We start from the raw sequence: 23,103 nt of genomic DNA, 5'->3' as shown, positions 1-23,103 counted from the left end.
CTCGGCGACAGATCGTCCATCCGCTGTGATGCTGACGGCGGGTTTGATGTCCGTGTGGGCCGCAGGAATCGTTCTTCAAGAACTCCCACCATTGTTTTGACGTAGCACTCAAACCAAAACTACTGCTTGTCCTCACAAGCCCTGCGATCGTGAATGACATCCACGGCGTATTGAAGGCACACGCGCGGCCAGCGCGCACCTAGTGCAAGCATAACTACATTCTGCCGCAACCGCTGCGAACACAAATGCGGTCGTGTCGACGTGATCATGGGCGACCACAAAAGTATACGCGCTTCTAACGTACGTGCACCGACTCAAAGCCATGCTGCGGTCAAAACTGCGGTAGACGCGATGACAGATAGCAACGACACAGTTATGAAGGCACGCGCACGGCCAGCGTGCACAGATTGAAAACAGAACTACCATTTGCCGCAACCGCTGCGCAGAAAACCGCGGTCGCTATCATCGTGATCATCGATAGCGAATACACTCAAGTACGCAGCTAACACACAGGAAGAAAGATTAAGGGCAATAAAGTCGTAAAACGCCACGAAGCGTTTCGGCTTTCCTTTCGCTCGCTTATGACTGTGGTAGCGCGGAGCTTCAGCACTTCGTTTTCAGTTAGCCTCTAGTGAACTTTTGCACGCTCCTTCGTGGTGCTACGTGCTCGGCACGCTTCGAGGGTAGCCTGCATATTGTATTTGCTCATGTATAAGCCACATGTATAACTCGCGTACTGACGCAAAGCCGCCTTCCTTGCATTACCATGAAGCCAACTTGCGCACCGAAATTTGCGTATAACCCACACCCCAAGTTTAGCGCTAAATTTTCTGTATACACTAGAACCCTGATTACACGACTTTGAGGAGTCCACGCAAAACCGTCGTATAATCGAAAAACTAAGAATATAGGCAGTGGCAATCAGCCTTGCCTAGAAAACGGGAACAGACCATCTGAATAAGCCCATGACACAACCCTGTGCTTTTCCAAGGAAGGTAGATCAAATTATTTTTGAAAATGGCAGCGAATGGCAGCATTACTTAGTTGAAAGAAGTGTGAGTGAATCGTTATCCTCAACTTCAAAAAATTGAATCCAGTGCGCATCTTTCTCCCTATAAATCGAGTTCGAAAGTTGCCTGTGCGTGAAAATGGAACCGAAACTGCACTGGCAACAGCCTCCCATCAGGGGAGTCAGACACAGTGTCATCGCCATAACATAATGGCGACAGAGCACGAGTTTGCGTAGAATGCTTTCGTGCTCGACTGAGCTGTGTGCATCATATTTGTGTCCTTGTGAAGTGCAACTGGTGATGTTCCGCTGTTATTATGAACGTTCACTTCAAGCGAAAGTTATTTTGCATGGTGAAAATAGCTGCATCGCATCCTTTTGCGTGCTCGAGGCCTGTGACTGTGAGTGCCGCAAACAAGGGCAAGAGACCAGCTGTATGTCGACCAGGAAAGGTTTCCATGGACCGAAAACGTAAAAATATCTGGATCTCACAATGACCAGTCAGCTGAAGCTACTCAGTGTGGAGAGAGCTTGTCTAGGTAACGACTCTGGATACGCACACAACTGAGACGTATCCAGAAGCTATCTTAAAAGCCAGGAAAACTGGATTGCAGAAGAGCATGAACTGCCAGGAGAATAAATTTACTGTCTCACTCTCTACTTTTCTAATCGTCAACCTCGCGGAGAGTTCTTATTGTGCACTTGCAAATACTTGGTCAGCGTTCAGATACGAGTAAAGAAGGTGATTTTGTTTCTCGGACAGAATCAGAAAGTCGCCGTAAGATGCGGGGTCAGTGTAAAATTGCGTCGTATAACCAAGATTTTTAATACGTTATTTCTATGGGGATTTTGCCAGGACCAAACTGATTCGTCGTGAAATGCGGGTCGTCGCAAATCAGGGGACGCATAATCGAGGTTCGACTGTATTTTGTGCGTGTTATACACGAGAAAATACATTCACTCGGCGTGCGGCCAAGTACGTCCATTTAGTGTGAGTTTATTGCACAGGACAATGCATGCGCTTGCCGGGACCAAAGGACGAGTCATAATCATCAGATCATCCTAACTTTTGTGGTCTATAGGTGAAATTTCGCTGCAACGAATTCCGCGACAACGAACTTTTTCGCGCGTCCCGTCAATTTCGTTGTACCGAGGTCTGACTGTATTACAATCTGTGACAAGAAGTGCAAATGCTTGTGCATATGCCAGAAAACATATGCCGACAGAGTTGGAGAACGGTGCATGCACAAGGTGCGCCTTATTTTTCCCGTGAAAGTTGCAAAGGGCTTTGGCTGTGTACCATCCAAAGGTGAAACTTGTACACACGATACGTCGTATTTGTGCAGCAGTTCCTTCTTGACTGCATATGTTCCTGAATAAAGACAGCAAGCAGTTTGTTCTTTGATGTGTCTTTTGTGCGCTTCCCCACTAAACATGGCGAACACAAATCACAACCACAAAAGAAGCCCCTTTTTGTTGCTCTGTTGACGTAGATACTGTTGCACTTAAACAAAGGAACTGCCACATCTCCTTAGAAGAAGAGCGAGTGTTGTTTTGACAGCACAGCACACACCGAAAGAAAGAAAGGCAGACAGAGGTAGCAAGATTAGTGGAAAAGAAGTGTCAGATAAGGCATTTAACAGGCACATGAGAACATGTTTTTTTTTCTGAGGGGCCCTTGTGATGCAATGTTGCAGATTACAGACTATGCATAAACACAACAGCCAATGCTTTTATCTCACCTGTGACAAGACGGACACCTTAGAGACAGGCTTGGTAGTGGGCGTTCTAAAGACAACATTCTGCAGCTTCATTAACAAGTTCTGCATCTGCTGACGTCGAATTCGCTCCCGGCACGCCTTCATCTGCATAGTGCTCCCCGCACTGCCTTTGGCACGAGGCTCGTCACCCACAGACAACTCCTCTTCATCTGAGTCTGCGATAAAAAATGGCAAATGCCAGTGTGGTCAACGCAATCACAAGTCTGTTTTCCGTCATCCTGAACAGAGGTGAGCCACGCTGCAATAGCTATACAACAGAGGGTTCATCGCCATCTTCATCAACACAAGCACAGCAGCTGGAGCTCACACTGTTTTGAGTGAGTGACACAACTTTGTACTGGAAGTCAAAGAAGTTGCCCGGGCTTGTGCAGCTATTTCACACACAAGGCCACAAATGCTGGATGCGTGAATGATACACAACAAACCACAATGCAGCTCTTACAGCTCAGCAGCTTGGCTTGGCTTGTCGCATGGTTTGGTAACAGTCAGTGACTGTGGGATCGACCAGGCTACACAGTTTATTTTACTTTTATGTGGCACCAGCAATGTTTCGAACAAGAACTAAATTTTTTTCTTCACTTGACTCAATGGTGAACGAGTGAGTACACAATCATGCCAATAGAGTCTGAATAATCAAACGGGATGTTGTACTGTGTAAAAAATGATCAGTGATGTGATTGACTGAAGCTGTTTTGGAGCAGCAAAAAGTGCGTTTTGGAGCAGATAAAAGGGCTTTTGGAGCAGCCAAAAACGCGTTTGGGAGCAGGAAAACAGCTTTTGGGGCAGCTAAAAGCTCACTGCCAAGTGGAAAAATGAACCATGTGAGGCAAAACAGTTACCGTATAAACGCGTGTAAGGGCCGCACCCGTGTAAGGGCTGCACCCCGTTTTTTTGAAGTGCATATTCTAAAAAAAAAAAAAAAAATCCGCGTAAGGGCCGCACCCACACTTTCCTCAACCACTACGTATTCAAAATGCGCGCGCGCGTAAGCTTCTAGGCGTAGTCGATAGATGGCGCAAGAAAACGCAACCATCATCATCGTCACCAGAGTATGTATATATATATTTTCGATTTTATTCGTGTTAAGATGTTCGTGAAGTGGGCTAAAAATTTTAATTTTTTTATTAGTATTCATAGACTCGCCAACTAAAGGTTAAAGCAGGATTTTATCTTTAGCTTCTCACATCTCTATACCAACGCGCTATCGGCGCTATCCATATCGGCATTAGCATCACCAACTTTGGCATGGCGTTCGCGGCGTTGTTCGGTTTGTGCAGTTCAGCCAGCCATTTGCTGTAGTTTTCTGCACTGTTCGATGACCTTCGGGCTAGCTTGTTTTCTACACGGCGTTCACGTTTTGGCAAGATGGGCAAGTACCTGAATAGCTACACTGCTGGCTATAAGTTGAAGGTGATCGAGTATGCTCTCGAGCATGGGAAACGTGCCGCCGGCAGAAAATTCGACGTTGACGGGAAGTGTGTTCGACGTTGGTGTGCTCAGAAAGGAGCCTTGCGAAACACCAACAGCACTAAGCGCGCTTTCCGAGGAGAGCAGTGCAAGTTTCCCGATTTGGAAGAAGATTTGCTCCGCTATGTGACTGAAGTGCGGAATGATGGTCTTGCACTCGCAACGGACATGCTGCGTGTGAAGGGACTAGCCTTGGCGACTGTACTTGGGTGGATCCTATCTGCGTGGAGCTCGGTGTCGACGGACATTGTGTCCCGAAGTTTTAAAGTCGCCGGGATATCTAACAGCTTGGATGGCACGGAAGATGACTGCTTGTGGAGTGACGGCGCTTCACAGCACACCATCTCATCTCGGACTCCAAGTCTGAGGACTCGCTGAGTGACGACGATTGAGCACATATGTCGCAAGAAAGGTCGTATACTGCAATAAACGCTCTTCGTTCGCTAACTGGTGCGTTTTTACTTAAAAGAAAAAAATGTCGCGTGTATGGGCCGCACCCTGAAAATTGGCCCTCATTTCTTGAAAAAAAAGTGCGGCCCTTACACGCGTTTATACGGTAAATAAGGAGGAACTCTTTTGAAATAAAAAGTTCTGTAAAGTAATGGGTGTTTGCATAACACCATTGGATCAACTAACAGCCCTGTAAGAGTAAACATTGGCGTTGCGGTCTTATAATGGCTTAGGGTGCAAAACAAACAACGCAGGTAGGGTTTCCCAACTGCAGTACTGTTGTACCGAGATTGTACTTACAACCTCGGTGATACGAATCTGAAGGGGGAGCGACAATATTCGTATCGCCCAAAATCTCTTATCATCAAAAACTAGCAAAACCTGTTTTCAAACCACAATATACGCACAAAATAGTTATTTCCGTCAAAAGAACTCGCGTACGCCTTTCTGGGATGCACGTGAACGGACCAACAAGGGACGGCGCAGCTGGCTGCCGCGAAAGCGCGCGTCAAAGCTTCGCATGAGGCCAACTGAAAACTAAGTGAAGTCCGCTCCACGATAGCGACAACCGAAGATCGATATGAACGCCGAAAGGCTTCGTGCCAGGGGCGTAGGCAGAAATTTTTTCTTTCGGGGAGAGGGAGGGGGGGGGGGTATGCATGCCAAATTTCATTGCTCTAGGTCAACAAACAAAAAAGTTTTTTTTCAATGCCACCTCCCCCTTAATGAAGTTGTCTCCGAATAATTCCATGGAAGGAGTGTTAAAGGTTGGCCTGGATAACGACGGCGATTGTTGCAGACAAAGCTCCGAGGTGGTGGCCGCCGTTTCATGTGTACCGCTGGATGCGCTAACAGGGGCCACAAGCATGGTCGAAAACCATGCAAAGAACTCACTTGTAAAGGGAGAGCAATTAACATTACATATCGGGACATATGCGGTATGTCCAAAAGAGACGGAATGGAGTGAAAAAGTACATGTCCAAGTGGACGGAACAGCGAGTAAAGTACGGTTGTCCGTACATGATGACGTGGTCGTGCAGGATGGCCAAAACGGAAAGGCCAATAGCGTTAAATTCAGCGCTCAATCAAAATACAGCCAAATTGCCTGTGCATAACATATTGAGGAGCGAGAAACACCCGATGTCTTCTGTGACATCTACGGGTGCAGAAGGCACTTTCTCTGAGACATCAGGTGCACTGACGGCCTATCAACCAAGGCCAAGTGCTGGCTCGCCGGAAGAACTCGCTCGAATGCTTCTGATGCACTGCACGGGGAGACGACGCCATCGCTGCATTCCAATCATTGTTCTATTGAGGATAGTGAATCGGCAGGGCGTCCCGAGTATTTCCATGCAGGTTTACAGACAGGCGTCTAGCCAGAAATGCTTCCAAGTGTCTATATAGCTTTGCTGTATATGGCAGAAGTATGACGGTTGTCTCGTCTGGGATGCGATCACTTGAGCACCAAATTTAATAACTGGCTGCCATTTTTGGGATTATGACCGCGGACAATGGAGATGCATTTCTTGTAAATATTTTAGTTTATGAACTTGCACGCAATGCGAAGTGTGACGTGATGTATAATTTTTCGCATGACGGTGTAAATGTGTAAGAAATGTGTGGTGTACCCATCAAGTTGATTTCTTGTGTGTGGGAACTTTCAAGATCTATTATGTGTGTTAGCTTAAGATAGTGCAGTGGACTGCGTTGGATATGTGTAGTGCGTGGCCAAACAAACGCGCACTCATCGACAGTTTTTTTTTGAAAAAAAGAACTTTTCAGAAGGGGGACTTATTGTGATGAGTGAAGTGCGCGTGTGTGAAGTGAAGTGTGTGAATGAGATGAAGGCGCGCATTCAAAGACGAGGAGGACGACGGCAGAAGCTACGGATGCGAGCACCGTTGGTGAAAAATCGGGAAAGAAGAAGATGTAAAGATACAGCACGTGAGCGTGGGCAAGACCAGCTCAACCAGTGGGACACCTTCACACTGGTTTGGAAAAAAAAATGCCACGGATGCTGAAGGGATAGTGAGGAGACGTGGCCGGGACGTGACCGAGTGAAGAAGGCGACCAGGGCGCGGGAGTGGCGGCCGGCAAGAGTTCCTGCATCGAGGCCGCTGCCAGCTCCCACCTGGGCGCGTGCCAAGCTTCTTCAATCGTCTGGCGTTGGCCAGATACAGGCTTCCCATCGTATGGTGTTGGCCAGGCAAGACTGGTGTCTCCCGCCTCCACCCAGTCTGCGGCTGGCGAACGCTGAAAGGGCGTCCGGCCGTTGACCCCTACTCACTGGGAGCATCCATCTGCATCTTCGCCGACGGTCGAGCTTCGCCACTACTTCCTCTGTCTCCCACATCAACATGTGTTCCTCCTCGATGATGTCCATGCCCTTCATCACGAACGGTGACACTTTTGAATAACTCTCGTGTTTGGCTGTTTCGCTAAATAGCGACGGGTGGTTTATGTACCTTTGGTTTCGCATGTCGAGTGCTTGTTTGTTGTATTTGGTATTTGTTTATTTTGTAAATATATTTAATTTTGTGTTTGTGTGTACAAGCGGTCTCGTCTGTTCTTGATGGCATTTAGGTCATCGCTTCACTCACGAACCTACACGAGAGCGTATTAATTTAACAGTCTCGTGACAGCAAAAGCAAATGCTACGTCAGGAGGCCTTCTCAGGCACGCGATTTGAAGTGCGCTAACACTGTGCGGACCACTAAAATGTGATTTTAATTTAAAATAAGCATTTCTTTGACACGAAACAAGCACTACGAGGTTCCTGGAAAGCTATTCCAACAATCAACGTCGATTTAACATTTGCCTTTAGTGTCCATTCGAAGTCTACTCTTTCGGTAAGAAGAATTGTTAGAAGCATTATCACAACGGTAGAATTGTACATGATGAAAGCAGCTTACACCATGAGTTAAACTGAATTCATTCAGTCTACCTCCTCTGTGAACATGCTGCACAGACTTGTGTAAGGGCCGCACTTTTTTTCTCTGAAAGTTTTGCCGAGGCATGCCCCAATTCTTTCCCGTCTCAGAGTAGAAATTTGTTGCAAATGCCTATCACCATAAAAGTGTGCTATCCTTTTCCCAATGAATGAATGAATGGATGAATGAATCAGTTCATTCATTCATTCATTCATTCATTTAAGCCATGCACTTGGACACTTGTCTTCACTTTCGATGCCACTAGCGCTTACGATATACAGTAAAAGCTCGTTAATTCGACACCCGTTAATTCGGAAATTCGGATAATTCGGACGGCTCTATTGGTCCCGGCCGAAGTGCATGTTAATCTATGGGGCCAAACCTACGTTAATTCGTCAGAATTGGACACCGCACCGCTTAATTCGGACAAATGTTGACGGCTGCCGCTACACAAAAGTGTGGTAGGGCAGCGCTGGCACCACTGGAGCGAAACCGAAACCTCAGTGACATCGCCATCGTCATCAACTAGTGGGGGCGATCGCAGCGTCACCGAACGTCGGCGTCTTCTTCCTTCGCTCACCTCCGACGCCATTTTCCCTTGTGTTGTGTCGGCACCGTCTCTTCTTGCGGAGTTCTCTTTTTTTCCCCGTTGTGACCGTGTTTACATGCGAGGCCCGAGCATGCGGCAGTAGCTGACGATGGCATCGGCGAGGTGTCAGCCGAGTCCACCGACGATGACTGCCCTACCTTCGATGCTGTCCTTCCCTCAGATATGACCCTTCAGGACTACATCGCGATTGATGATTCTGTCGCCACGACTGGTCTCCTGCCCGATCAAGAAATTATTAATGATGTCGCGAACTCATCGCACCTCACGGGAAGTCTCGGAGGCTCTTTTGATATTAGAGGACGTTTGCCTGAGCACTTCCGACAGTTTGCGTGCTGTTGGCCATTTGGAAGAGTTAAGAAAAATTGTAATGTCAGCCGGAATCTGCGCGAAAACGCAGACGACCATTACAAAATACTTCAGCAAATAAAGGTATGCTTCTCCAACTTGATTTTAATGTTGTTTTTCCTGTTCATTCGTTAATTCGGCATTCGGTTAATTAGGACATTTTTTCCGGTCCCGTGAAATCCGAATTAACGAGCTTTTACTGTAGTCCATTTCCCATGCCGTCCTTGTTATTTTAAAGCACTGATCGATTACTTCCATATACAACACACACCTAGCAATGCCATCAAACTCTTCCTCCCCAGTGCATACCCCAGGCAGCTGAAACGACCCAAAGCAGCTGGCTGTGAAAACTAATTTCATCTCTCACCAGCAAATGGTATCGGTATCCCAAACGCGACTGCTTTTTGGCTGGAATACTCACTTACAAACCTTGGGCTGCCAAGCTATGGGTGTGGCCCTTAAACATGACTAGTGTATCGCAGCTCTCATAATGTGCGAATAGCAAAACCACAGCTGCACTTATCAAGTTCTCTCCCTTCTCAAGTTCTGCGTTGCTGGCATCACTGCATCGTAAATGTTTGTAAAAGAGCTGACTTGAAAAGTACTGCACGTTGAAATCCAGCAGCAGCCCCGGTACAGTGTGCAATGAACTATGTGCACACCGCATTGCCTGCTAAGTAGCACCGTACCTCACGCGAGGGAGGGTCCCACACCATTCAACTCACCTGACAAAGAATCTACGTTGATATCAACAGAGCCTTCAGGAGTTGAGGAAGCCTGTGAGTCATTGATGGAATGTAAGCTCACAAAGCCATCCGTCTTCAAGCGTGCCAGCTGTTTCAGGGTCCGGCCACCATTGATAGGGAATGTCTGCGCAAAGCAAGGCACCTGTCTTCAGCTTCAAGTTGGAAAGAGCTGAAGCGACAGCTGAAATTCAAGGATCAACACACACGCAAAGTATCGTCGACCCCACAGCCCAGCTTTTATAAGATGCTACTGAAGATTTAAATTCATTGGCTCTGCTGAGGAGATTTCAAGATCCTCCAGTCGCTTTTCACAGCTTCCTGTGCTTGCTAGTGTACAAAGTTTCATTGATTAACCCTTTCAGACACCACCTATGAAGAACTGCCTGTAAATGTGTCAAATCAATACGTTAGTTCAAGGCACTCAATAGTATATTGCAACAAAAATAATGTCATAATATGTTAATTTATGAGTGTTATAGTAACTAATCATAATTAAGTTGTAATTAAATATCTCTCTATCCTGAAGTCATTGATGCTCTGTTTTGGCATAAACAGAATGAAATCTTGGGCTAGAAATATAGTGCAAGTTCACTTTCAGTTATGTCCATTTTGAGCAAAGAAAAATTAAACTTTTCACATGGCTCGCAGGAAGTGGCATGTCGAAAGACTCATCGAACGTGGTGGTGCCTACAGCAAGGGTGGAAGTGGGCTTGAGTGTTTTGGAGCAGCTCAGGGAGCAGGAATAATGCCGTTTTGGAGCAGCTTTGGCGCACCAAAATGTGTGTTTTGGAGCAATGCAAGTTAGTTTCGAAACAGAATTGTAGGGTCAAACATCATTGTTTATTTTTTTTTCTCTGGTAAACACAAGACATTCCAATGATTTTAGAAAACATGCAATACTGATGAACCAACCACACTTAACACAAATAATATATATACAGTCGATCCCGGATATATCGAACTCGGATATATCGAATTATTGGCTATATCGAACAGTTGAGAAATCCCCTTGAATTTCCCATGCAAAAGTATGGGGTTGGTGTGCACTTATATCGAACTCCCGCACAGCGAAACATCCGCTATATCGAACACTGCCCCACACCGAAGCCCAGAAAGTGCATTTTTCCTAACAACTATTGATCATTTTTCGGCCGTGTTCTTATAAGTTCCAATCCCTCGTCGCGCGCAGGTGACGAAATTGCGTTGCTCTAGTTCGTTGCACAGCGCTTGTCAGTTCACCGGTATATTTGACGCACGGTCCGCAGGTTTTAACACATGGGCTAGTGTTTTTCAAAGAGGCTGATTGCCGAGGGCACCAAAATGAGAATTCGAAGCGACTTCGCAGTCTTGTTGTAATGTTTGCATTCCCTTCCTTGTCTCTTCGCGCATGATGGCATGTGGGCCCGCAAAGCATGGCCTTCGAGATCCGCAACCTTGTGACGTATTTTTAGTGTTTTCGGTAATGTTTCTTTGTGCAGCGGTGCAGCGTTGTCTCTTGCAAAATGTGTACTGTATGTACTTCGCCCTTTGTTCTTGATAAATAGTCATTCAGGAGTCGAACTAAACATTGTCCCGCTCGTAGCGATAAAAATGATGACCGGTGCTTGAAACGACATCAAGTAAAGCACCGTCGTGCACTGTTTCCTTATGGGCCTTGGTGCCAGGTGACGACTTCGGGCGCGTCATGACCGCAGACTACGGCGTATGGTGCGTGAGTGAATTTTACGACTTAGTGTCTCCGGGCTCCGTATCGGACGGGAGCACAGCGAGTGACTTCATCGGTGCAGATAACGACGTAGCTGTTTCTGACTGCATCGATGCCGAGATCATAGTTGACGTTGCCGGTGCTGCGGAAATGGACCCGTGCGGTTTGAAGATACCAGCCGCCGCTGCCACCGCTAAACCCTTTACCGCGCTACAGAGCTCACATCAGCGTTCAGCGTCGATCACCGCTGTTGTGGCGGAAGGTGCTGAATTTACTTATTTGGAAAGCTTATATAATATAGACGATGACTTGATGGATTCACGGCGCGCAAGAAACAAGACAAGTTGACGGACTTTTCTCATGCAAAATAAAGTGCGCTAACTTGCAAAAGAAGTTCTCCCTTGTTCTTTAGCACATGTGAGCGAATCGTCATGTTCGCGCTTTTTACGATTTCAGAAAACTGTGTCGAGGACTGCAGTGCTTTAACTAAAGCCTTAAATACGCATATTTCGTATTTCGAATTATCGATATATCGAACTATTTCGCGATCCCCTTCGAGTTCGATATATCCAGGATCGACTGTATATATATATATATATATATATATATATATATATATATATATATATATATACACACACGCACGTACGTGTTATCATTAAAACATCACAGTTGTGACAGAGCAATGATTCAGGAAAACGAGATAAGCGATGTTTTGAATAGCTACACTTGACTAGACTGACAAATGAAAAACGTTCCATCGTAATGAACGTTTTTCAGCAGCGGTGTTTTCGTGCCGCATTTGCTGGGTTGCTACATTTTCGTCAAAAGCCTACGCCGGCTTCGAAAATTTCCTTCGACATGCGCGGAGGTCAGCGCCGTCTGGAGGCATTGAAAGAAACCAAACAAACACGCGTCTGCACCCTAAACTCCGCTTGCCGGACGAGCAGGCGATGCGCCACGCGAGGCGTTTTCTTTTCTACTTCGAGTAGGAAGACGTGACGCCACGATTTTGAGATGGCGTTCGTCAAAATGACGCGCGACCCTCCGACCACGCGTCAGTCGCGCATGAAATCAAGCCATTCGGGACGCAACGGCGCGACTTCGCGAAGGCATTCGTCAAAAAACACGCGCGTCCCTCCAAACGCGCGTAAATCGCGCCAATAATTGTGCCATGCAGTTCCACCTTTCCCCTTCAAGTTCCCTTCCAAGATTTGCCAATTATTGGTGTCAGTTACATGCACGCATATATGCTACTTGAGGTGCGATGATACTAGATGTCGCAAGCGCACAATTTGTGTCCCGTGGTTCTGTTTTCGTACTACCTCACATTCATCTCTTAAAACGTTCGAAGTGTCTATCTTGTTCTTTTTTGTATATTTCTTCACTCGCCACCTCATGTGCCAAACCACGCACAGCAACGTCGGCGAGTGGCATGTCATGTTGTGCTGCGGATGGTACGAGCTACAGCGTACTTGACCACGAGCCGAGCGCAGGTTCTGACAAGCCAAATTCGAACAATGCGACCGATCGCACTGGCGAAACTAAGCTTGTCGCTGCACGAGCGTGCTTACATGCTGCATTTATAACGTCTAAGGGCTTGTGTGCAATGCAAAAAATTCTGCACATGGAGAGGCACGCTCTCAATAAAAAAAAAAAAAGAGTTTCGGAAATGGTCCAACTGACTTACACAAGCCGAAGCCCTGTGAGTGTTTTCAAGGTTGGTAGTGGCTTCATTGGCCGCAAACGGATAAAACAAATTTTTCTTTCTCATGCAGACTTATGACACAAAATCCATACAGTTGAACCAGTTTATAACGAACTCGAAAGTGTCTCGAAAAGTGGTCGTTATATCAGTAGTTGTATATGTACTCGCCCTTAAAAACTTGCGCTTAGCGGCCAAGCTGTTTTTTTTTTTCCTTTGCACTTTTATTAACCCCTTAAGTGCTTTATTTTTTTCAAAATTTCCCAACCAAGAGTGCCTATTTTTTTATTGCTGATTTAGAATCTGATTGTACTAAAAAGTAGCTAGTCGATGCTGAAAAAGAATTTGTACCACATACTTAGTCAAATCAAAACACCGAATAACGTAACGGGGCCTGTTGCAGCTCCTGCACCAAAAGCGACTTTCTTTCTCAACTTTTTCGCGTTTTCTCCTCGCTTCCGAGAGCAAATGAAGCACTTTTGAAGAAACTGCTGAGTATATTCCATAAGGTCATCTGGCGATGACAAGTTGAAAGTCTTGCCTAAAATGGCCAAGAATGGACAGCGAGGAGGCCTCACAAGAGGATTGTCCGCATCACGCAGGATCCACTGGCGAGCACTCGCGATGTTCGCTTCCGAGCTGTTTTCCATCATTATTGGAGGAGATGCTCAGTTCACCGCCATTGCTGTCTTCACATCCGGACACAAGATAAACATCTGTATCCGAATCATCATCGCTCGAAGAAGATGACGAAAATGAAAAGCTTCTTTTTCGTGTTTACAAGCCAGCTATGCATGGGTGGCCGCCACCGCAAGCCATCTTTTCATATAAAAACCGCGCTCTTTCCGCAGGAGAAAAATAAATTGTCAAGTAAATGCTGCCATCTGGTGGATTACACGCAATCTAAGCTGTAGAAGAGCGCCTCTTGTCCTGAACGCTAGAGGAGAGTACTTATACCGCTAGGACGAGCTCTGCTCGTTCAAAGCAGTTTGGGGACAGTTTGGGCAGGACAAGCTCTGCTCGTCCAAAGCAGTTAAGAGGTTAAAGTGCTAACAACCCCTTCGGTGACAAGCTAAGCCTTTTCGCATCATGAAGCAACGGCCGCTGCGTGCTCAAGAGTGAATTAACCGCCTTGGCAATGAGCTGACACCATTTCACCGAAGCGCGGTACTGCGGCGTGGAGCCGATCATCCCTGGCTAGTTGCGTGCAGCGTGTCGCCTACTCGGCTCGCGGAGTCACTGCTGGGCCACTTGCTGTATGCCGTATGCGCGCATTTGTACGTTTTTCGTGCTTGCTTCACTCCGGACCGTGCACGTGTGTGGCGACTAGCCTCTTCGTTCAACGCGGCGAAAACAAGCATTTTGCAAGCAACACGCACTCGACGTCTCCGCGATGCTCTCGCGGACCTGTACGACGATGCACGGCGCACTTGAGTTGTCACCTAGTCAAACACGCAGTACACGCTCGCTGTCAGTGCATCGACGTTTCTCAGTGCCCGCGCCGCTCAACAACAGCGAGCTACTTTCGTTTCTACAAAGCGACATGCACTTTAAAGCGGTCTCGCACGACGCGGCGAACTTGCAAACGGCAGCATGGCGTGCTCGTACCGCCATCAATCCACAGTGTACGGTGTACGCCACACGCGCAGCCGAGCAGATATCTACAGATGACTGTGATAAGGTTGTCAGCTATAAGTCATAATGGCACGTTCATCGACGGCCGCCACCTCGCCTTTGCTCTTTTCTGATGCTTCTCCGCGAAAGCATTGCCGCAATCGCGTGGAAGTCGTATATCACTGATCGACCGGTCTCTGCCGTTACCGAAAAGACGGACGACCTTCTGCGGCACATTGTGGCGTCAACGAGTTTAGGGACGCAGTGAACCTTTTTTGCGATAAAAAGTTATCGCTGTTGTCACTTCTTGCATTCATGCCTTCTTGCGTTCCAAGGCATTGTTTGGTTCATCGCAGGCGGTCGCACCTGCAGAGAACGGCGTCAGGAAAGGTTACCGTGCGAAAGCTGACCGCAAGGCTTCATGCTGCTTTTTTTTTTTTCCTCACTGCCATTCTGCCACTGAAGAAACGCCTCGAAAGTGAGCGACCTCGCTCGCAGCATCCGAAATCTGTGTGCGGTGCTCGCCGATCTGGGATATCTTAGTCGCGAGCACCGTGGTCGCGAGTAAACTGGAGCGGGGCACGCGCGAGTGTGCGCCCCTGTCACATTTTAGAAGGAATGTTTTAACTTTTTTTCACTTCGTATGCGGCATATTTTTACCGCGACCGTGTCTGAAGTGTTCGTTGTAAAAGTAGGAGGCTTTGAAAAATGTTCGCTATATGTGCACGCAGCTTCAATGATTAGCATAGGAAAATCGTAAGTGCACCCAAATATGGTCGTTATAACCGATAGATCGTTATATTGTTACGGGGAGAATATATTTACGATATATATACACAGAATAAACTCAGCGGCTGGCAAGATGGCGCCCAGCTTGCAGGGTCTGTCAACGTCGTCCTCTTTCTTCTCTTCTTCGTTGTCCTTTTCAGCCCGTTACATTATTTCCCGGCGGCTGAAGCACCGAACCGGTGCTGATCAGGAGGCAGTCGAGTGATAGGGCTTGAGCCGCGTAACATGAACTACGTCAGTGCGAGGGTGAACCACGGTGGTGTCACTAGGGGCAATTTCGTAGGTGACGTCGGTCACCTGGCATAAGATGTGGTAAGGGCCCGAATAGCGTGGGAGTAACTTCTCGAAAAGTCCCAGGCGGCGCGTGGGGGACTAAAGCAGAACCAGATTGCCGGGCGTGTAGTGGACGTCACGATGGTGGGCGTCATATACACGCCTCTGGTTTTCCTGCGAGTCCGCTAGTCGGCGTCGAGCAACTTCGCGCACCTCTTGGGCCTTTTTTATTGCCTCCCGAGCGTACTCCGACGTATAACTCAGTTTGGACGGCAGGAGTGTGTCGAAAGGTAGCGTATGGTTGCGGCCGAACAAAATGAAAAATGGATTGAACCCAGCGGTATCGTGTCGAGACGAATTATAGGCAAAGGTGACAAACGGTAACGTAGTGTCCCAGTCGCGATGATCAGCAGAGACATACATGGATAGCATGTCAGTAAGAGTTCGATTCAGGCGCTCGGTTAGGCCGTCGGTTTGCGGATGATAAGCAGTTGAAAGCTTGTGTTTGGTGGCGCAGGAGCGTAGGAGGTCATCAACCACTTTCGAAAGGAAGTAGCTGCCTCGGTCGGTGAGGAGCTGCCGAGGGGCGCCGTGGTGTAGGATGACGTCCTCGAGGTCGCGTATCGGGTTGCATAATCAGTTGCTACTGCAATCCACCTATTGCCCGCAGTGGACGTAGGAAAAGGGCCAAGGAGATCAACACCCACATGGTAGAATGGCTCTGGTGGTATGTCCAGCGGCTGAAGGCGTCCGGCAGGATGGGTAGTAGGTTTCTTCCGTCTTTGACAAAGATCACAGGCAGCAATATAACGGGAGACGTCGCGGCCAGAAGAAGTGCCGGCGAACTCTGTCATAAGTCCGTGAAACGCCGAGGTGACCAGCTGTCGGCATATCGTGAAGCTGGGCGAGAACAGTCTGACGCAGGTGAGGAGGAACGACGAGTAGTCTGTCGGGGCCGTCAGGACGCATGTTGCAACGGTACAATACACCATCATGAAGCTCAAACATTCGAAGGGAAGGGTCGGGCGTCGCGGATGCTAGCCTTTGGATGATATCGTGCAAGAAGGTGTCCTGCCGTTGCTCGATTCCAATGTTGTGAAAAGCGGACAGAGAGAAAACGTTGGTAGAAAGGTTGGCCGTAGAACTGTCTGGGGGGTCAACAGGATATCGGGACAAACAGTCGGCATCTTGGTGCAAGCGGCCGGTTTTGTAGACAACTGAGTAGTCGAATTCTTGGAAGCGCAGAGCCCAACGACCAAGGCGGCCTGAAGGGTCTTTCAGGGACGAAAGCCAACACAAGGCATGGTGATCAGTGATGACTGTGAATGGCCGGCCATACAAATAGGGACGAAATTTTCCGACTGCCCAAACGAGCGCCAGACATTCGCGTTCAGTAATAGAGTACTTGCGCTCAGCAGCAGAAAGAAGGCGGCTGGCATGGGCAACAACGCGTTCCCGACCTTGTTGTGTCTGGGCCAGGACTGCACCAATGTCATGACCGCTTGCATCGGTACGGACTTCTGTTGGAGCTGATACGTCAAAGTGGGCGAGAATAGGTGGAGAGGTAAGCAGTTGTACCAGATTGGAGAACGCATCCGCTTGCTCAGGACCCCAGACGAAGGCAGCGTCTTTCTTGAGGAGCTGAGTGAGAGGGCGCGTGACGTCGGCAAAGTTTTTGACAAAACGACGGAAGTAAGAACAGAGGCCGAAGAAACTGCGAACGTCTTTGGAACAAGTTGGCACAGGAAAATCTTTCACAGCCCGTATTTTATCTTGATCAGGGCGAACACCGAAGGAATCAACGAGATGCCCGAGCACAGAAATTTCACGACGGCCGAAGTGGCACTTGGCCGAATTTAGCTGCAGGCCCGCCTTACGGAAGACAGATAAGATCTTCGATAGCCTTTCAAGGTGCGTCACAAACGATGGAGAAAAAACGATTACGTCATCCAGGTAGCAGAGGCAGATGGACCACTTGAAGCCATGCAACAGGGCATCCATCATACGTTCAAACGTGGCGGGCGCATTGCACAAACCGAACGGCATCACTTTAAACTGGTAAAGGCCGTCGGGAGTGATAAAGGCCGTCTTTTCACGGTCCATCTCGTCAACGGCAATTTGCCAGTACCCGGAGCGGAGGTCGATTGAAGAAAACTATTGTGCACCGTGAAGGCAATCCAGGGCGTCGTCAATGCGTGGCAGAGGATAGACGTCCTTCTTTGTGACCTTGTTCAAATGCCGATAATCAACGCAAGATCGCCAACTGCTGTCCTTCTTAACAAGTACAACAGGGGACGCCCATGGACTGCTGGAAGGCTCGATGATATTCCGAGAAAGCATTTTGTCGACTTCTTTTTGGATGATTTGTCGCTCAGTATGGGAGACGCGGTAGGGTCGCCGATGAATTGGTCTCGCATCGCCTGTGTCAATCCGATGTTTAACAACTGACGCTTGTCCGAGAGGGCGGTCGCCAAGGTCGAAGATGTCCCAAAAGGACGCAAGGAGAGCGCGCAGTTCGTCAGCATGTTGGGTAGGTAAGTAGGGTGCAATCATCTGAGTTAAGGCACCTTGTTCTGATGGAGTAGTAGGGGAAGGTGTCTCTGCACACGAATCTCTGTCGTAACTTAGAGTTGAAATGTGGCAGTCGGCCGCCGGCATGATTTCCGCAAGTGAAATGCCACGAGGGAGAACTTGTGGACATAGGCCAAAATTCACTAGCCGTAGACAGGAGGCGTTGTCCGTTATAGTAACGAGAGTGTGCGGAAACGCAACGTTTTGCGAAAGCAGGACTTCAAGATTGGGAGACACTATATAGTCACCGTCGGGTACAGGTGGTACAGGTGAGACGCCGACGTAAGTAACTGTCCGTGGAGGAAGACGAAGGTGGTCTGCGGAACAGAGCCGGCTTGGAGGGCAACCGGGAGGGTCAACAGCAGTAGGTAGAGCGAGTTGCACAACGCCGGCAGAGCAGTCTATCAAGGCCGAGTGTTCCGACAAAAAATCAAGTCCCAAAATTAGGTCGTGAGGGCAATGTTCTAGGACGTAAAACATAACCGATGTGTGGTGTCCGACGACGGTCACACGAGCTGAACACACACCAATCATGGCAGCTGTTCCACCATCGGCAGTTCGGACGACAGGGCTTGGGGCAGGAGTAACAACTTTTTTTAGGCGTGTTCTGAGGTCAGCGTTCATAACAGACACGTGCGCGCCAGTGTCAATAAGGGCCGTAACTGGTACACCGTCCACGTCTACACTGATAAGGTTCCGATGTGCGGGCAGGGTCAGTAGAGGATTTTGGCATCGGGTCGTGATTGCAGCATCACCTCTAGGAGCTGCTCCCGTCAGTTTTCCGGAGGTGAGCGCCGGAAGGAGCTTGGGGACGGCGATCGACGAGATGGGGGCGAGCGGGAAAAACGGCGTTGCGGCGAAGGTGAGCGGCTGAGTCGAGTGGGCAAAGAAGTGTCAGGCGTGAGCGGCTGTGTTTGCGGCGATGGGCGTGGATTACCAGAAGGGAGGCGATGGGACGGAAAGTAAGGCCATGGTGTCGAGTTAGACCATGAACGGCAGTGAGGAGAAATATGGCCTACACGACCGCAGTTGAAGCATATTGGCCGATCGTCTGGTGTGCGCCATTCTGCCGGGTTACGATAACGTGGGGGAGCAGAAAAACGTCGGTTCAGTGTGACAGCAACAGTTGGAGTTGGTGGAGCATATTCAGGTCGGTGAATTGAGCAGATGTTCAGGCCGACGTTGGCCAGTTCCTGACGCACGACGAACTGGATGAGGGAGACGGTGGTGTGATGGTTGTCGGAGTTGAGGGTTGGTGACGTGAGCGGAGCAGCGGCTTCGATTTCTCGGCGGACAATGCGGACAACATTGCTGGAACTTTCCGTAGAAGGCAGGCGGGGGTCTTCGCAGGTGGATGTAGCAGCCGTGTTAGGCAGGCGTGTAAACTGGTGGAGAACACGGCGGCTCTTGGCTTCCTCAAAGCGCCGGCATTCAGAAATATGTCTTGTACGGTAGATGAGTTCTTGAATACAAGCAGGTGAAAGGCATCATGTACTATACCCTTGATGACATGGGCAACCTTATCGGCTTCAGACATCTGCGAATCCACCCTGCGGCACAAAGCAAGCACGTCCTGAATGCACGTAAGGTAGGATTCGGTGCATGTCTGAACACGAGACGCGAGCTCTTTTTGGGCGGAGCACTGACGTCCCAGAGGTCTGACAAATAGCTCCCGAAGCTTTTGCTTGCATAACTCCCAGCTGGTCAGCTCTTCCTCGTGCGTTTCATACCAGACCTTCGCGGTGTCTGTTAGGTAAAAGATCACATTGGCCAGCATGAGCGTTGGGTCCCATCACATACGTATGCCCACACGCTCGTATGTCTTTAGCCAGTCTTCTACGTCAACGCCATCGGTGCCCGAAAAGGTACCTGGGTCTCTCGGGGGCTCCAAGATGAGGGTTGACAGGCCCGTTGGAGAAGGCGCAGTAGCCGCTGAAGGGTCGGCATTATTGACTTCCGTCGCCATTGAAGAGGCAACTAGGCGGCCGCTGCGAAGCTTCGTCTTGCGTGAAGTTAATACCGCGCACCTTCCATCAAAGATGTTACGGGGAGAATATATTTACAATATATATACACAGAATAAACTCAGAGGCTGGCAAGATGGCGCCCAGCTTGCAGAGTCTGTCAACGTCGTCCTCTTTCCTCTCTTCTTCGTTGTCCTTTTCAGCCCGTTACAATATGTGGGATCGTTATAAGTGGGTTCGACTGTATTACACACTCAGCTCTACAGCAGTTTTCTTAATGCAAAGTTTCTAAATAATGATCGCGCGTATACGTCCGCGGCAGCTGCTCGCACTATCCTCATGGCTTCACATCAAATTAAATATTCACAGCAAATAGAACCTTTTCGACATTATGAAGCATCAACACACTTACTTTTATTCATGTTCACAATCCCAGGCCACGATGACACAAACCGCCTCGTGCATGCAGCGCGCCAATAAACTCCGTTGCCGCGGGCGTCACAATCGAAATATGACCGCACAACTCACTTTCTTGTAGCTAGCTCCTGTACATGCCTGTACAGACTCGCTAGCTTTTTTGCGCCTTCAAAAACATCACGAGAGCACACCAAGTGATGTGATGACGATATAAGCTCGCATAGGCGTGCCATGACACGGATGACAGCCGCACATGAAGGCACCAAACGTAGCCTTTGTGATCAGTTCCAGTGGCGCACGGGAGCCCATCACGAAGGCCATACACCAAACACCGCTTGGGAGTAGTTTCGGTGCAATAATGCGTTTTGGAGCAGGATGGCACAGAAGCGGATTGGAATGGTGCAGCCCTTCCACCCCTGCTTCAGCAAAGTGACCATATGCAACAGCGCACTGCAACGTGAAGTTCAATGAAGACAAATTTATTATGCAGGAGGTTCAATTCATCCAAAGCTCGATATATCTCGCTCTTTCTTAGCCCCTAGTTGATACAAATAGCAATAAACAAATGTCGTACACAATTGTGTACATAGCGTGTCAAAGGGTTAAGAAAGATTTGTGTTATTGCTTACTGTTTTATTGACTAGGAACAGGTAAATTTAGTGTAGTATTACCAATCTGCCGTTACCACTACTAACAATGCGTGCAGAGGATTTATTGCACATAGGCAGCCTGCTGCAAGCAGCAACATTTAACAGCAATGTTACGCTAAAATACTTTAATTGCAGGGTACTCACATACACAAGCTAATCGTTCACTGTCCATTCTGGGACCTCTATCACTTTTAAGAGAACACAGAGCCAGCAGTGTGCCCTTACCTTTGTGCCTTCATCATTCTTTTTGCTGGAGGCCTGCGAAGACACGGCAGCCTCACAGGAGCTGCCACAAGGAGATGATGAGCGAGATGACGATCGTGATGAAGATGACGTTGACGAAGATGAAGCATACGAAGATGAAGACGAGGAAGACAACTGCACTGCATCTGGCTGGACGGGTGTTGCTGGGGCTGGCGGAGGATGTGGTTGTGACTGGGCAACCTTTGAGCTACTGCGCCAAGTTGTGAAAACAGCTTCAGCACAACCCAGCTTGCAACAGCACCCGTAGCCCTAAGTTGCTAGTCTAACACACCAATGTGTGTTGGCAGTGTCACCAACTAAGCCACCTAGTAAACTACAGCGACATGTATCTGTTTTCTAGCAACTTTTCACACATTTGCGTCACGGGTCACGGGTTCACTTTCACTCAAATTCTGCAGCAAGATTGCATTCTATCGGCCTGCAGCCTGAGCTAAACGCAGCCTTCTCACGTGCCTGGCATGTCAAAAGAAAATTTTTAATTGACACCACCATATGTGTTCCTCATCATTGGGTAGACAAGCTGCTGCACAGGCACAAGCTTGTTTCACAGCTTTCTTTGCAGTTCCAATCCATTTACCCAGTCAAAACAAACTGGAAAAACAAGGGCACCAAGCTTTTATTGGATGATTGGAGCAATAAAATGAAATCTTGCTGTGGAATCACAGTAATTAAAAAGCAGTGATAAGTTCAAAACCTTATGTGAAAGCGGTCAGAATGAAAACACAGGTCACTGAAGGACATAACAAAACACGTTGTGGGGCTAGTTTAGTGATACATTCTGACTTAAAATATTCCAACCCTACTTCTGAGGAGGACAGGACAGAGCACATGCCTGTCCTGTCGTCTATCCTGTCTTCATCAAAAGTAGCACTGGAATATTTTAAGTAAAACTGAACGATTTGCTGCTAAATCGTAAGCTGTTTAACAGGCATATACTTAACACCATAGTGCGCAAGTTTCAAAGCAGCATGTATTAAAATGATTCACATTTGCAAAACATGATGCAAAAGCACTGCCACGCATAAGCAAGATTCAACTCCTCGATGGAACAAAGCACATGGTTTAGTCAGAACTTTGCTAAACTGAAATTCGACCAGGTATCATTGCCAAAGGATTTATTTTTTAACACAGAAAGTGCTGCAAGAATGTTCAATACGACAGCACAAAAAGAACTAAAAGAACTAAAAAGTACTAATAAACAAAATTACACAATTTTGTTGAAACTGAGGTTCAGCGACCACGACTTGATGCTGTGCTGATGTAGTCCTTTTCACAACGCCCGTAGGTCAAGTGTAAAGTCGAGAGGTAAAAAAAGCCGAAAGCTACTATGGTACCTTTTGAGTTTACGATCTACTTGATACCAGACTGTGGTACTGAGAGGCTATTGAGCCCATTCCATTGTGGGGGCCTGCCATCAAAACCTTGGGTGTTGCCTAGAGTGGTGCAAAGCCAATGCTTACAAAACTAGTCTAATACCGTATTTACTCAAATGTAATGCGTTTTTTTTTTTTTTCGGTTTTTGGTAACTAAAGTCGACCCTGGCGTTACAATCGAATACCCAGATAACATTTTTTCCTTCCTAGACGCAATGAAAAGTCACCCTTCACGTTACAACCGTGGTCGCATTACAATCGAGTAAATATGGTAAATGTACAACAATGAAAGCCGTTGCAGCGCACAAAAACTAGAGCAGTATAAAATCACATGAAAGCAAGGTGACAACCTGAATTACGGCACCTTTGTTCATGGAAGCCATGTCTTGTGTTACAACATTGCACGTGCATATGTCCAAAGAATCGAGCAAGCCCCAGAA

The 23,103-nt window shown here is 47.9% G+C and overlaps 1 protein-coding gene across 4 annotated transcripts in view; it reads right to left on the bottom strand.

Annotated features, from left to right (window-relative positions):
- LOC119382830 (mucin-5AC) overlaps window positions 1–23,103 on the bottom strand; it is an 85,160-nt gene that overhangs the window by 3,791 nt on the left and 58,266 nt on the right. For 3 of the 4 annotated variants that reach the window (XM_037650697.2, XM_037650701.2, XM_037650702.2), the window contains 3 exons: window positions 21,252–21,480; window positions 9,318–9,462; window positions 2,752–2,945 (listed from right to left, as the gene is read on the bottom strand). In XM_037650697.2, the coding sequence (XP_037506625.1) occupies window positions 2,752–2,945; window positions 9,318–9,462; window positions 21,252–21,480 (568 nt within the window). The remainder of the gene's footprint in view (window positions 1–2,751; window positions 2,946–9,317; window positions 9,463–21,251; window positions 21,481–23,103) is intronic. The other variant, XM_037650699.2, reaches the window with a different exon arrangement.

This window comes from Rhipicephalus sanguineus, chromosome 2 (genome assembly GCF_013339695.2).
Source record: "Rhipicephalus sanguineus isolate Rsan-2018 chromosome 2, BIME_Rsan_1.4, whole genome shotgun sequence".
NCBI lineage: Eukaryota > Metazoa > Arthropoda > Arachnida > Ixodida > Ixodidae > Rhipicephalus > Rhipicephalus sanguineus.
Note: the sequence above shows the minus strand (reverse complement) of the source record. Positions and strands in the feature narration are given on the sequence as shown.